At 36.9% G+C, this 13,716-nt stretch overlaps 1 protein-coding gene and 1 pseudogene across 1 annotated transcript in view; one reads left to right on the forward strand and one right to left on the reverse strand.

Moving 5' to 3' along the window:
• Positions 1–2,005: 2,005 nt before the first annotated feature.
• On the reverse strand, positions 2,006–2,577 carry LOC105292296 (annotated as a pseudogene).
• Positions 2,578–4,672: 2,095 nt separating this feature from the next.
• The window catches only part of SMCHD1 (structural maintenance of chromosomes flexible hinge domain containing 1), a 138,390-nt gene continuing 129,346 nt past the window's right edge, over positions 4,673–13,716 (forward strand). The window contains exons 1-3 of the mRNA XM_011360478.2: positions 4,673–5,218; positions 12,016–12,091; positions 12,756–12,917. Of these exons, the coding sequence (XP_011358780.1) occupies positions 5,042–5,218; positions 12,016–12,091; positions 12,756–12,917 (415 nt within the window). The 5' untranslated portion in view covers positions 4,673–5,041. The remainder of the gene's footprint in view (positions 5,219–12,015; positions 12,092–12,755; positions 12,918–13,716) is intronic.

Raw genomic sequence — 13,716 nt, forward strand, 5'->3', positions numbered from 1 at the left:
TTTTTTTTTTTTTTCCTAAAAACCTGTTTTTAGAAGAATGTAGAGAGTTTAGAGAGGGAATAAAAATGAGAAAGGGACTTTAGAGTGCCTTGAAGAAAGATGAAGAGAAAAGGATTTTGTCTAAATTTAAAAAAATTCCCCTACAGCTGGTAAGTACTATCTCTATGGAATTCCCTACTCCCCTAAATAGCTGTATAGTAGCATCCAGTCAGAAGGGTTCAAGAGAAGCTTTGCAAGTGATTCCTATGTCCCAAGTGGCACCAAGGCAAAAAGAAGTCATCAGATCCAAGGGGTCTGTGTAGACATAAATGAACCTCTCCCCTCACCACCCAAAGCTTGGAACTTGTTAAAATTGGAAACAGAAGATGTTCTCTACCAGTCTGGTGGACTGGGGTTCAGAATCATAAACCGTATTACAGAAAGTAAGTATTTTAGCTGTTGTTACATTTTCTGGGGGGAAAAAAGTGTATACTTAAAAAATAACAAATTTGAGAAGACTGGAGTATTTAAAAACTGACTTTGCTTGCCTTTTATTTTCTAGGTATTTTTTGGGGAAATCTTATCAGCAGATCTTAAGAAGACTGTATTTCTCCCCCTTCTTTCTGCCAACTATCCTGTATTTGTAATGCTTTTTCAAGCTGGTGTCACCACAGTACACAGATATCAACACTCTCCAAATCAGCAGCGTTTTCTGTAAGTTTCTATCTGTTGTTGGGAGGGAACCACTCAAGGAGTTGGCCATGTAACTAGCTTTGGCCAGTGATATCAATAAAAGTGTAGCAAGCAGAGCTTTGATAGGCACTTGCTCATTGGAGCTTTGTCTTTTGAAATTCTGTGACAGCCAAATAAAAAGCCACGCTATTAGAGATGACTAATAGAAGAGAACTGAGCTTCAGTTCTCAACAGGCTCAGCTAATTGCCAGCCATGTGAGACCATCAAGGATCAACCATGGTCAAGCTGCCAAGTGACTGCTGCTATTTATGTGATCTCAGGTGAGACTGGCAAAACTGCCTAGTTAAGTTCAGCCCAATTTATGGAATCATGAGCAAATAAATGGTTCCTGTTTGAAGATACTAAGCTTTTTTTTTTCCATGTAAAACTATTTACTGAACACTGTTAAATTTACAATAAAGTAAGTAATATACAGTCCTATCACATTCTGATCACTACAAAGTTAGTTTTTCCTGACTTCTGCTGAACCTGTAACACAAATACTGAAAAGACTGAGCCTATATGTAAGGAATGTGTTGGGGAAAAAACTGAAACATACAGATCAATAAGTTAGATTGCAAAAGTTTGTTCACTAATTAAGGCCACTAGATGCTAAACAGTAGCATCATGATTAGTTTCATGAGCAAAGACATTCCATGAATCATGATCTTTTAGTCAATATACATAGCACAAGGATATCAACTTTTTGTAAAGGAATGGTTCTCTAGAAGGAAATTTAAATGCCCATTTAAGCCTTGTTTGGCTAATTAGACACACCAGTATTTGTTTAGCTTTCTCGTCTGAGTGGGAGGTTGTCGGTAGTAAAAATTTTTCCTTTCAGGGAGTTTTGCAAATAAACTTGCATTTATATGACTATAGTTGTAGGTAGGAATTCTAATAAGGGTGCTTTAAATTGTCCAATTTAAATTATTTACATCATATTTAAATTATCCAATTAAACTCTTAATATTTAAATTGTCCAATTAATTACAGAATTATCTTTTTCATTTGAAAGGTTATATCTTCAGGAAGATTTTCATTTTAACTTGAGGTGATCTGTTTCTTGTGTTGCTCAGAGTGATGGAATCCCCAAACAACATAGACTTGCTCACGTTGTGAAATGTCACTTTGTTTTGGTGAATGTAAAAAAAAAAAAACAAAAATGAACAGCAACCCAATAATCCCCTCTATACTATTCAAAACAAACAAATCAAACTTAATTTTCATTAGAATGTAATTATTTTTCACACTAATAAATCATAAAACCATATATATGTATGTATATATAAACAATTATTGAGCATCTTCTGAACAAGAATGCCAAGTTTATCTCTTCATAAAAAGCAATTACAATTTGAGGACACTTCTATATTTGCCTCTGCCAGCACCAAGTCTACTTGATCTGCATCTTTCCATTTCTAAGAAACATTAATTCTCCACTACTGTCTATGACACCAATTATTTGTTCAGGATCAAAAATGCTGTGAAAGTTTCTTGGTTTGTCAGCAGCATCTCTTCTTTGATTAGCTATCATTAGATTTACTGTCAGATAAAGATTTTTTTTTGTACCATCTTTTTCTTTACCAGCTTTTGAGAATTAAATACTTCATTTAACTCTGGACAATCTAAATTTTCATGTTTTCAAGTATTGTCAGTATCTGCATATATCTTCCACTTAAGAAATACTCTATCTTCCCATTTACTACACATCAGTCCTATACATTTTCCACTGCAAAATTTCAGGCTCTACCTCTTTGACTTTTTCATCTTTTCCATTCTGTTTCCTTCCCATTCTTCACAATATAGTTTTATTGGAAACCATTTTTAATTGCGGACGTAAAGAGCTATTATTCACTGCCTCTCAGCACCTCTGATCTGGGTCTGTGGTATATCACCTCAAAGGGGCCATATCCTGGGGTGGGAAGATCTGGGGAACTGTGCAAGAAGACATTAGGTTTTGGGGTAGGGTGTGCTTTCTTGTCTCGTTGTCACAGACTATAACTTAGGTAGCAATAGATAACTGATACAGTGACATAAATATTTATTTTCTATGTAATGTGGCTAGTGAAAATAAAAATTAATTTTATAGAGAACTAGTTGCGGAACTGGGTCATTTCAAACTACTATTTGTGATAAAAATTAAATAAAGGACACACACACATCATTTCTTTGCTAAAAAAGTTATTTGAGGAGTTTCTTTCTGAGAGCAAAAGTGACTGGCAAATGGTTCTGAGGTTGTTTCAGATTGCCATACTGCCATAAAAGACACTGATTAAAACTTGACTTCTCAACAAATAGATATCATTTCCACCAATACTTGCTCATAATGTTGTAGTACACTCCTCTGGCAGCATTTTGGATCTTTCTCTTCCTAGTAATTATCCTGAAATCTCTTCTAAAGACAAGAGTTACTGTTTGTATTCATGTATTTGTATAATTTGGTATTGCAGAGAAATGAGAAATTGCCGGTGAACTTCCAAACCTTGTCCCAATTTGATGAAATAGAAAGGCAATTCATTTTACCCATTAACTAAGATTTGTATTTTTCTTGAGTTATTTAAATCAAACACCATTACATAATGGAACAGAACGGAAAGTTTACTTTAACTCAAAAGGTAAAACATGAGACGTGTAAGAAATCCCATAGGCGTTGAGGGTTATTTTGATTTTTGCCTCACTCCTAGTCTCCCTTCAGGAATATAAATGGCATTTGGCCACAACTTATCTTTTTTTATCAAGTTGCCCAATTTTGTTTCCCACTACCTATTGCTCCATTCTCCCCACTTCGAGGCCTATTATTTGTTCACCCAAACATATGCCTTTACACTTTTGTTCCAATCGTGTGTTCTACCTGTAATATCTTTGTCTAGCCACACAGACTGATTCTGGAACAACTTTGTATGGACAAGCAAATCTAGGTTTCTAAGATACACTAATGATATGAGGACTACCCACATAACTAACCATAAAGATTTAGGCAAACCTAGTAAAACAAAATATACTAATTACCCAAAAGATTCGATTGGAGAATTGAAAAATACCCCAGTCTGCTAGTGAATCTACATGTTACCCTCAAGTACAAAATATTCACTAAATATTTTTAAGAATTGCCGGGTGAATGACTAAACCTAGAACTCCAACGATGACAGTATTTTGCCTAGTTAGGGCACTACACGCCCACTTTAAGGCTATTTAATGAAACACAAAGGCTTTTATTCAAAGTATACTATATGTTAAAGCATTTTAAGAATGCTAATTTAATTCTAGTAACTCTTCGGCATAGGTGTTCTCATTCACAGTTTTCAGCAACACGGGAGCGGAGGTGGAGGTGAAGGCGTACAGTGGGAAGATTCAGATGCAGAGAGATACTCCAGCCACGGGAACGCTGTCAGCGCTCCGGGACCCTCGGAGGCCTCCCGAAGGAGACTGCGTTGGTCACAGAACCTTGGTTCCGTCGTTCTCAGGGACCAACTTTGTTTGTATGGCCCACACTAGAGCCCACATCGAACCCCTAGGAAATGCGGCGAAAAAGGTGTTGCAGGGTCTCTTGGCGTGTTTTCTGTCCTTGAGGATCCATGTGCTTGCTGTGGTGCAAGTTTCAGCCAGCGAGGCCTGTGAGCGACACTTCCCGCCGCTGGATTCACGCGACCCGGCCGCGGAGGGCACAGCCGAAGCAGCGCCGCGAGCTCGAGGCCGTGCAGGCTCGGTTGGGGGAATAGCGAGGCGGGACCCTTTCGCTCGTGAGAAAATAGTCACCCGACGCCACCCCTGAGGCTCCCGGTACTGCCTCTGCCGCCTCAGCTATTGGGTCGCCCCCCAGAGCGCAGGCGTCCACGAAGGCCCGCGCTTCCCTCCAACTTCGCGAGGACGAAAGAGGCGGGCTCCAGGCACTGAAGCCCCGCCCCGGCCCGCGCGGCCTGCGGGGTTCGCCCCGCCTCCTCGGGACGCCTGGCGGCCTCTCTTCCTCCTGCGCCACAGTCCGGGGCGGCGGCTCTCGCCTCGGTTCGAGCTGCGAGGCTCGCGTGGGCGGCAGCGGGCGCGGGCCCCGACCCTACGAGGAGCGCGCCGCGCGCCCCTTCCTCCACGGGAGCGGTGGGCCGCGGAAGTGACGTGGTGTTCGGGCAGGAGCTCGTTTGAATCGGTTCCCGGGTGATCCTCGCGCTTGCGGCTGCCGCTCCGCCGCCGCCGCCGCCGCCGCCGAGGGAGGAGCTGCAGCGCGCCGGGGTTGAGGCCTCGCGCCACCCGGGGGACTGGAGCTGAAGGCGCCGCGCGGAGCCAGCACTTGGGCCCTGAGCGCCGGCGCTGCTGTTTTTTCTCCTTCCCCCCAATATGGCAGCGGCGGGCGGCGGTGGGCCCTCGGTGGGGACTGGACAGGGCGGCGGAGGCGACGGCTGCAGGACGGTGTACTTGTTTGACCGGCGTGAGAAAGAGTCGGAGCTCGGCGACCAGGTGGTGCAGGTCGAGGAGCGCTCGGACTACGCGGGGTTCCGTGCCTCTGTGTGCCAGGTACGCGAAGGGGCGAAGGAGGGATGCGCGGGGAGAGTTCGGGTTGGGAGGGTGAAGAGAAACCCAAGTTTCTCACTAAGGGCAATAAACCTGTCACCCGGCCCTGGTCCGGCGGCTTGGCTTCTCTCTCCCGGGTGCCCGCCATCTCCGTAGCCCGGCGGCAGGAAGCCTTGGGCCGGCCCTACGCCGGGTCTCGGAGTGCAGGGCCGGCTCCTCCGTGGCCGCCTCCTGCCCCCCGGCGCTTTTGTGAGAGGTCTCTCTGCACAGGGTTTAAGACCTCGGGTTTAATTGGTTCGTGGCGACCTTAGTACTCTAAGGCCTTAGAGCTCATCTTCCAGGAGGGAAAGCTACTTGTGTCTCTTTAGTGTGAAACTTTTAAAAAATTTTTTAAGAAGAGAGCAGAGTTATACCTGATGGTTCTATTTGTGTTGCGATGGTTAGACGTTGTGAAATTCCTGGAGTCGATCTACCTCAGGTTCATTAAATGATGCAGTAATTTCCCGAGTCGTCCTGTCAAGAAGGTTTGCAACCCGCGCTGGCAGCGTCCTTCATTCGTGGGAACACTTGTTAGAGTCAGTCTCGCAGGTGGAGCTGCCATTCTGGTTTCTGAACTCGGGCCCTTGGGAGTTCCTGAGCAACTCGAAGGGTGTCCATAAGTAGCTATGGAACACGAAAGAAGGGGTTAAATATATATACATATATGTATATGTATATATGGATATATATGTATACACACGCACGCACACGTATACATATACCGTACATATGCGTGTATATATACCCACTATATTCGTTTGCTTTAAAAATTAATGACCGTGTAGGAAAACCTTAAACTGTTAAGTGTTTTATAGATGTGACGTGGTGGTGGTGCCTGAGCTTTAAAGAAGGGATATTGTCATGCCCTGCATTGAGGTTCTTGTTAAGCTCTCAAGAACTCTTAGTTATCAAGGAAAACGAAGTTTGCGTAAAACTTTTATCTTGACTAGGCTGATGATTTAGTACTGTTTGAGACATAACCATAGTTGCCGAAATGATTGAAATCAAACCCGTAGTATACAAGCGACGTGAGACCAGGGAGTTAAACTTGTTCACAGCTGTATTCCCAGTTTCTAGAACTGTGCCTGGCTCATAGTAAATGCCAAAATTAGAATGAATATTTGAATGAAGACAAAAATGTATAAACTTAGTTCATTCTTTGCCTTGATATGGTAGATTTCCATGTGTTTGAAGGGTGAATGAAAGAATGCTTCTTTTTTGATGAATATTTTGTTTTCAGAACCATCCAACAAAAAGGAAACTCTTTATGTTTATTATTTGTATTGTAAAAATATCAGCACAATAAAGAAAATATAGGTCCAGAGAGAAACTTTTACTCACTGTAAAATTTCTAATCACTGTTGGTACTTGGGGTTATTTCTTTCGATCTTTACCCCACATTTTTTAATTGTTAAATTTATGGGGTGACATTGGTTAATAACATGTTTCAAGTGTATAATTCTATAATACATCATTTGTATATTGCATTATGTACTCACCACCCAAAGTCTACATCATATTTTGGTGGTTATAGTCTATTTTTTTCACTTAATAATGTCAGTACTTTTCTATTTTAATGCAAGTAGTCTTTATAAAGTTTGAAATGGTCTGTTTAGTATCACTATTTACATAACCAAATCTTCCCTTTTTGTTAACATTTATATAACTTTCAATTTTAAGTAATGACATGATAAACGTCTTTGAATACAGTCTTCCATTTCTTTATTTTTCTTTAGCTTAGAATCTTAGAAGTGAAATTCCTACATCAAAGATCAGGAACATTTTTTTAAAGCTCTTGATACATAGTTTTAAATTGCTTTTCAGACAAGTTGTACTAATTTACCTTCCCTGTAGAAATAAATTCTTCCCTGTGAGAAGTCTCAGTAACTGTTAGATAGAGAAGGTATTATTAGCCTCTTATTACAGAAGTGGAAACTCACTTTTGGAGATGGCAACTCACTTAAGTCAAATAGTACAGTCAGACTAGGATTCAGACCCAGAATTCATATACTTTCTGCCATAACGCCTCAAATGAAGTTCTTTGTTATGGAGAACCGAGATATTTATTCTAGTCCTTCAATATTTTAAATTGAAAACCAAGGAAAATATTTCCTTTGACTAATACTTTACCTCTTTCCCACTTTTTTTCTGCTAGAACAGATGGTTAAATTTGATGAGCAGTGAGAGAGGAGCTATTAAGATAAAGAAAAGGAAGCCTACTTTTTTTTGAGAATTTGCTTTTTAAAGCATCATTAGATTATGCCACCTAATCCCATAACCTTGTCTACATTACATACATGAAAAACTGAATGAAATTACTGAATTAAAGTCCAAGGTTATACAGTTAATGAGCAGTAAAATCAGGATTGGAATCTATGTATGTTTGATTCTAAATCTTGGAGTTTTTTTTTTTTTTAATTTTTAAATTTTTTTAAAACATCTACAATGCCCACATGATCTACCAAAGCCTTCATTTTCCTTGTTAGGCGGAAGAGGAAAAATAGTGCGCTAAATTAGTTTTTCATTAAAACATAAACCAATAATGTTTGTAGTGCCATAAAGTATTATGGATCCAAAACTGTTATTTGAGGGAAAACTTACCTAGTGGAAAAAAGGTTACAGTCAAGAGGAAGAGGAAAGGGTAAATCTGGAAGAAGCCTTAGACCTGTGGTAAGCAGCTATTGATTCACCTGAGCCCTTGTGTCCTTGCAGAATCAAAGATTAGAAAATGACTCATTTTGTTAGTTCTTAAATATGTCCAGATATTAAATCCCTTATGTGCTAACCCTCCTCTCCAACCCCAATTTTGAGGAAATGCCTACTTTTTCCTTTGTATGGTTCCTCTATACCTTGTTACCCTACCTTGGCAGTTACACCATTGTACTTTTTTTAAATACTTTATGCTCCTCGGAGGCAGGAGCCTTACCTAATAGTTTATAGCTATTAATCTCTTCCTTCAAGAAAACATTTTATACATGGGGTACATTTTGTTAAAAATTCCAAAAGATGAAAGGGGAAAAAAGTAAAAAAAGATAGATGTCAGAAAGAATGGAATAGTAACCTGAGGAGAGTTAATAAATGAGAACTCACCTTATAATATCTTAAACCAGTGCTGAGCCATGAAACAGATTTGAATTTCTTAGAAGTCAAAACAAAGAAGTAAAGATTACTGTTAGAAAATCTACAATATCCATAAAATGAAAACATTCCCACTGCTAGGGCAGTAAAGCTTTGATTTTAGCAAAATTTCTCCCTAGATTCCTCCCAAATCCTGAGCGTTAAAATGGACAACATCCTTACAGATAGGGAAGGCTGCTGCTTTTCTTGTCCTTTAATGCAAGTTAGAGTATGTGTTATTTAGGGTAGTGCAAGCTGCTTTAACCAGTTACCACCTGAGGTTTTGTAGAGATTTCTCAAGTGCCATATGAGTGTTCCAGGAGCAGAGCCATTGAATATAACGCCAAAGCACAAATCTTTAAAGGCTAGTTTGCAGTTTCATAGCAGTGTATTGAAGTATTTAGTTTCCGACTGACTTAATGCAAGGGTGAAATTGACTTTTGAGAGAAATTAGGCTGCAGATAGTTTGCAGCTGACCTAAAGACATGAAGGGCAGGTACTTTATATTATTCATTAAAGGCAGATCCATATGCTTTAACAGCCCAGAAGAAGGTGGAATTGAAGTGCTTTTATAAAAATGAAAAAGCTTTATCAAGACTCATGCCCGAATAGAATATTATACTGCTTTCATGTAGAGAAAGTCAGAAATATATCTGTAATCAAGGCCAAGGTAGTACAAATGCTTGAAAGACTAGTTTATTTCTGGTAAGACAGATTTTAGATCAAAAATATGGAAAGAGAAGGGTATATCTTGAATAAAAACAATGTAAAAATATTTTGTCAGGTATCAGCTATAAAAATTATGAATTCGAGAACTAATTTTTATGCAGAATTATAGGTAAAGCATAGAAAAAGATACCTTACATATCATAATTGAATAATAGAATTGTGGCAAAATTGTATGGAATAATTAAATATAAACACTTATTTAATATAATTAAATATAAACAATTATTTAATATAATTAAATAATTAAATATAGACGTGCTGCACAGATCTTAAAAATTCAGTTTGGCACATAGTTTTATGGTAACTATAAAAACAAATTTTGTTCTGTAGGATGCAAAAGCACATGACCTAACAGTTGGAACATTGTAGAAATAAAGTCCTTGTGAACTAAAAAGTAGAGATTACACAAAAACTTAATAAAGATTTGTAATGACAGTTTTTATTTTTATTAAACAGAATCTTTCCTCCATTTATATTCATAGCATCATTTCTGTAGGGTGGAATTGCATTGAATATGAGTATCTTTAATTTTACTCAGGTATACCAAATTGCTTTTTGATACAGTTGTACTAGTTTTCAGTCCTATCAGCAATGTATAAGGTCTAATTTCCCTGTATGGAGGCCTATACTTTATATTGTCAGGATTGAAAATTTTTGACAGCCTCATGGGAATGATAATTGAGTTGTTTTAATTTCTCTGTTAACTAGTGAGGATGAGCATATTTTCATATTTTCTAGTTTTTTCCTTCATGGCTTGTAATTTTTGTATATTTTCAGAAAACCTTTTATTCTATCTTCTAAAAATTATCTCTTTTTTTCAATAATTTATTTTTGTTTATGTTGAGATGGGGATTTCATTTTACCTATTTCTATGAACTAGTTGTCTCAGTATCATTCATTGAGTAGTTTGTTCTTTCCCTACCAATTTGTAATGTCACCTCTCCTGTTTGCCAAGCTCCCTAGGTATATATGTGTGGATCTCTTTCAAGGTCCTCTATTCTCTCCCACTGGTGTATTATAGTATATTTTAAAGTAGAATTTTTTTAATAAAAAGCTTCAAACATATATAGGGATAGTAGTATAATGAACCCAAATATACGCATCATCCAGATTCAACAGTTACTAAGTATTTACCACACTAGCATTTTTGTCTTTTATTTTATATTCCAGGTGTTTGTTCACTCATATATGCATTTCTATCATCAAGTCATCAAAAAATAACATTTTAAATATTATCTAATAGCACAGTCCATATTTGGATATCTTGATTATCTCAAAAATGTCTCTTTATCGTTGGTTTGTTTAAACAAGGATCCCAAGATGGTCCTTATATTGAACTTGCTTTATTATTTTTCTCAATTCTTTTAAAATTTAGTATATTTGAACAAAACCCCCTTCCCCCAGTCTCATTTTCGTTTTTCCTGACATCGATCTGCTGAAGAAATCAAGCAGGTTTTTCTTTAATATTTCACATTCTAGATTTGTCTGTGCTCTTTTATGGTGTAATTTAACTCATTCTATCTCCATATATCCTGTAAACTAGAAGTTATTTTTAAAGACTTGTAATCACAATTTAGGTTCAACTTCTTTGGGGAAGCCGAGAATTCTTCATAGGTGGTTCTGGTACTTCATATTACATCACATCAAGAGGCACATAATAAATGGATATTTCACCCCTTTTTCTCAATGCTAAGATCGAATTAGTGGGACTCAGGTGGTTTCAGTCGGATCCCTCCTTAATAAAGTTTTAATCTGATGGTCTATCCATTGATAGTGATATTCTGATTGCCATTATCCTGTATTTATTAGCTGGCATTCTTTAAAGAACAACTTTGCTTCATTTTGACTAGAGCTGTTTGGTTACCCTGAAATACACTTAGTATGAAAAAGCAGAATAAATGCTTTATTCTTTCTCTTTAGTTTGTCAATATTCAGAGTAAGGAGTTGACATCTTAATTTAAGTAGTGACAGCTAAGAGTTTTTAGGTATCACTATTGAAGACTTGAGTATCATTAGTCTAGATTTTTTTAGTTGTCTTCGGTGATAAGGTTGTCTAGATTAACTAGTCCCTCATTACCTGAAGCAGAAGTCAGCCTTTTCTCTTAACCGTGCATTAGATTTTAGAAAGATCCCGTGTCTTATAATTTTAAAGATGTGTAAAATTTTAATGAAAACATTAACTTGTTTTTCTAATTTTCATATTTTTTGGTTGTAAAATTTCAGTTTTTCATATGTTCATTGGTCATTTATTTGTTTTCTCTGTTTGATTGTTCATGTGTTTTTGCTCTTTGCTGATCTTCATCTTGATTTATGAAGACTTTTTTCTCCTAAGGATGATGTCTCCTTTTGCAACCCCCTTCCCCCATAATTTATAATTTGCCTTAATTTTTTAAAGTTATTCTTTTGGAAGGGTAAGTTATAATAGATAAAGATTCTTTAATACGGACACCCTTGCATAGCACAGTATTTTTACCTCAATATTATAAAATAGTAACCTCTGTTTTCTTCTAGTGCTTTTTTATTAACATTTTTTTTTAACATACCCTATATGAACATGTATTATGTTAATGCTTTGCTGCAAATAAGTTTATGTATACATTGATGTGAAATAATGTCCTGTTTCTGGGAGGCCCTGCTGATGCTAAAACATTTCCAAATTGTCCCACCTATTCACTTGTGGTCCTAGGTGGTATATAATAGCAGAAAAAACATCTTCGTTAAGCAAATAGGTAATTTATGGATTTGTACTTAATTATGAAAGGCAAATTTTTAAATGTGAAGACTTATGTTTCTTGGACAAATAACATAATTGTTCCAAGATTATAATATACTATCAATATTTTCATATTTTTGTAAACTTGATTGTTGCATTTCTTTCTTTTGATAATAATTGATTTTATTCCTATTTTGGATAGACACTTGGCATTTCACCTGAAGAGAAGTTTGTTATTACAACAACAAGTAGAAAAGAAATTACCTGTGATAATTTTGGTAAGCAATGTTAAGTTCATACTTCTATATTTAATATGTTCTAGTACATTATAGGGTAATAACTGTTTGATTTCATAGATAAACATGTAAAAACTATTGATGATTTTGGTTACTTCGTTGGAATTGGGGAAGAAACTGTATATATGTTCACATTTTGTACTGAGGTCATATTTTTCCAGCCAAATTATAGAAAAATAGTTCATAACATTCAAGGCAACAGAAGATGAGACCTTACCCAACACCTAGCCACAGGTCTTCGTGGAGGCCCTCAAGAAATGAATTCTAACCAACTTGAATTCTTCCCTTATCTTTTTTTACCCAATTAGATTGTAAGACCTGCCAGTTTTTCACGCCAGATTCATTTTGAATTTCATCATCCTTCTCCTTTCCTGTTGATAATACTCTAATGTAATTCCTCATCTGATCTCTGGTGATAATTTAACTTATCAAGAATTGGGAATTTCAGATAGTGGAAGTATTTGGGCCTATTCAACTGATATTTTTAACAAAACACAACTGAATTTATAGATTGAGTCAGTGTTTGGGGGTTTGCCTGTATCATCTTTAAAGATATTTCATAGGTACGATTTGCATATTCAGAATTTTAAATTCATTGTGTTTCTGATGCTAGCTTTGCACTTAAGGTATTACCTTTTGATTACAGATGAAACTGTTAAAGATGGAGTTACTCTATACCTGCTACATTCAGTCAATCAGTTATTACTAACAGCTACAAAAGAACGAATTGAATTCCTACCTCACTATGACACACTGGTTAAAAGTGGCATGTATGAATATTATGCAAGTGAAGGACAAAATCCTTTGCGTAAGTATTCCATTTATACTAATTTTGATAAACGATTACTTTATTTCCTGATCACATGTTCCATTCCTTCACTTTAAAAAATTCTCTTTCTACTTTATTAGAAGACCGACAAGTCATTGCGAGCTCTTTCTTCATCACAATATAATTCTTTTTGTATGTCATCTTACTTCAAAGTAAAGATACTGCTCCTTTAAAACTAACCTAATATTAGAATTCATTCCTTTTCAACTCAGAGATCTTGAACCTACACATTTTTCTATCTCATTTATACTCTCCGGAATTATTCTTCCTGGCCTCCTATATACCTCTCCCAATTGAGAAAAATAATTGTTTCATCTTGCAAATTTGTATAGCTGATTTGTACAAGTGATTTGTGTTCTGGTCTCCATTTCTTTATTTCCTTCTATCTTTACTGCTTGTCAGCTTTTATCTTACCTTTGGATTGTTTGCTAGTGATCTTTAGAAATCAGAGAGTCTTTTCCGTCTGGACTTTGCCAAAGTGTTTAATACTACTTAGATGTTCATTATAAACTTTCTTATTAAAAAATATTTTTGTCGTAGATGCATTATAGTTTGTAGGAAATTAGAAAACATAGTTAGCAAAAAGAACATAAAGAATATCTATATGTCTACCATCCTGATTTAACCACCACTAACACTTGGTATTTCAGACCTCTGCAAAATTTTTTTTCTGTATTAGTGGTTTTTAGATGATGCATACTACTTTAGCCTACTTTTTTTTTTGTTTAAAATAAAATGAACATCTTCAGTATATATTGGCAATATGTAATTGTTTTTA

Source organism: Pteropus vampyrus, unplaced genomic scaffold (genome assembly GCF_000151845.1).
Source record: "Pteropus vampyrus isolate Shadow unplaced genomic scaffold, Pvam_2.0 Scaffold55, whole genome shotgun sequence".
In the NCBI taxonomy this organism is placed as follows: Eukaryota; Metazoa; Chordata; class Mammalia; order Chiroptera; family Pteropodidae; genus Pteropus; species Pteropus vampyrus.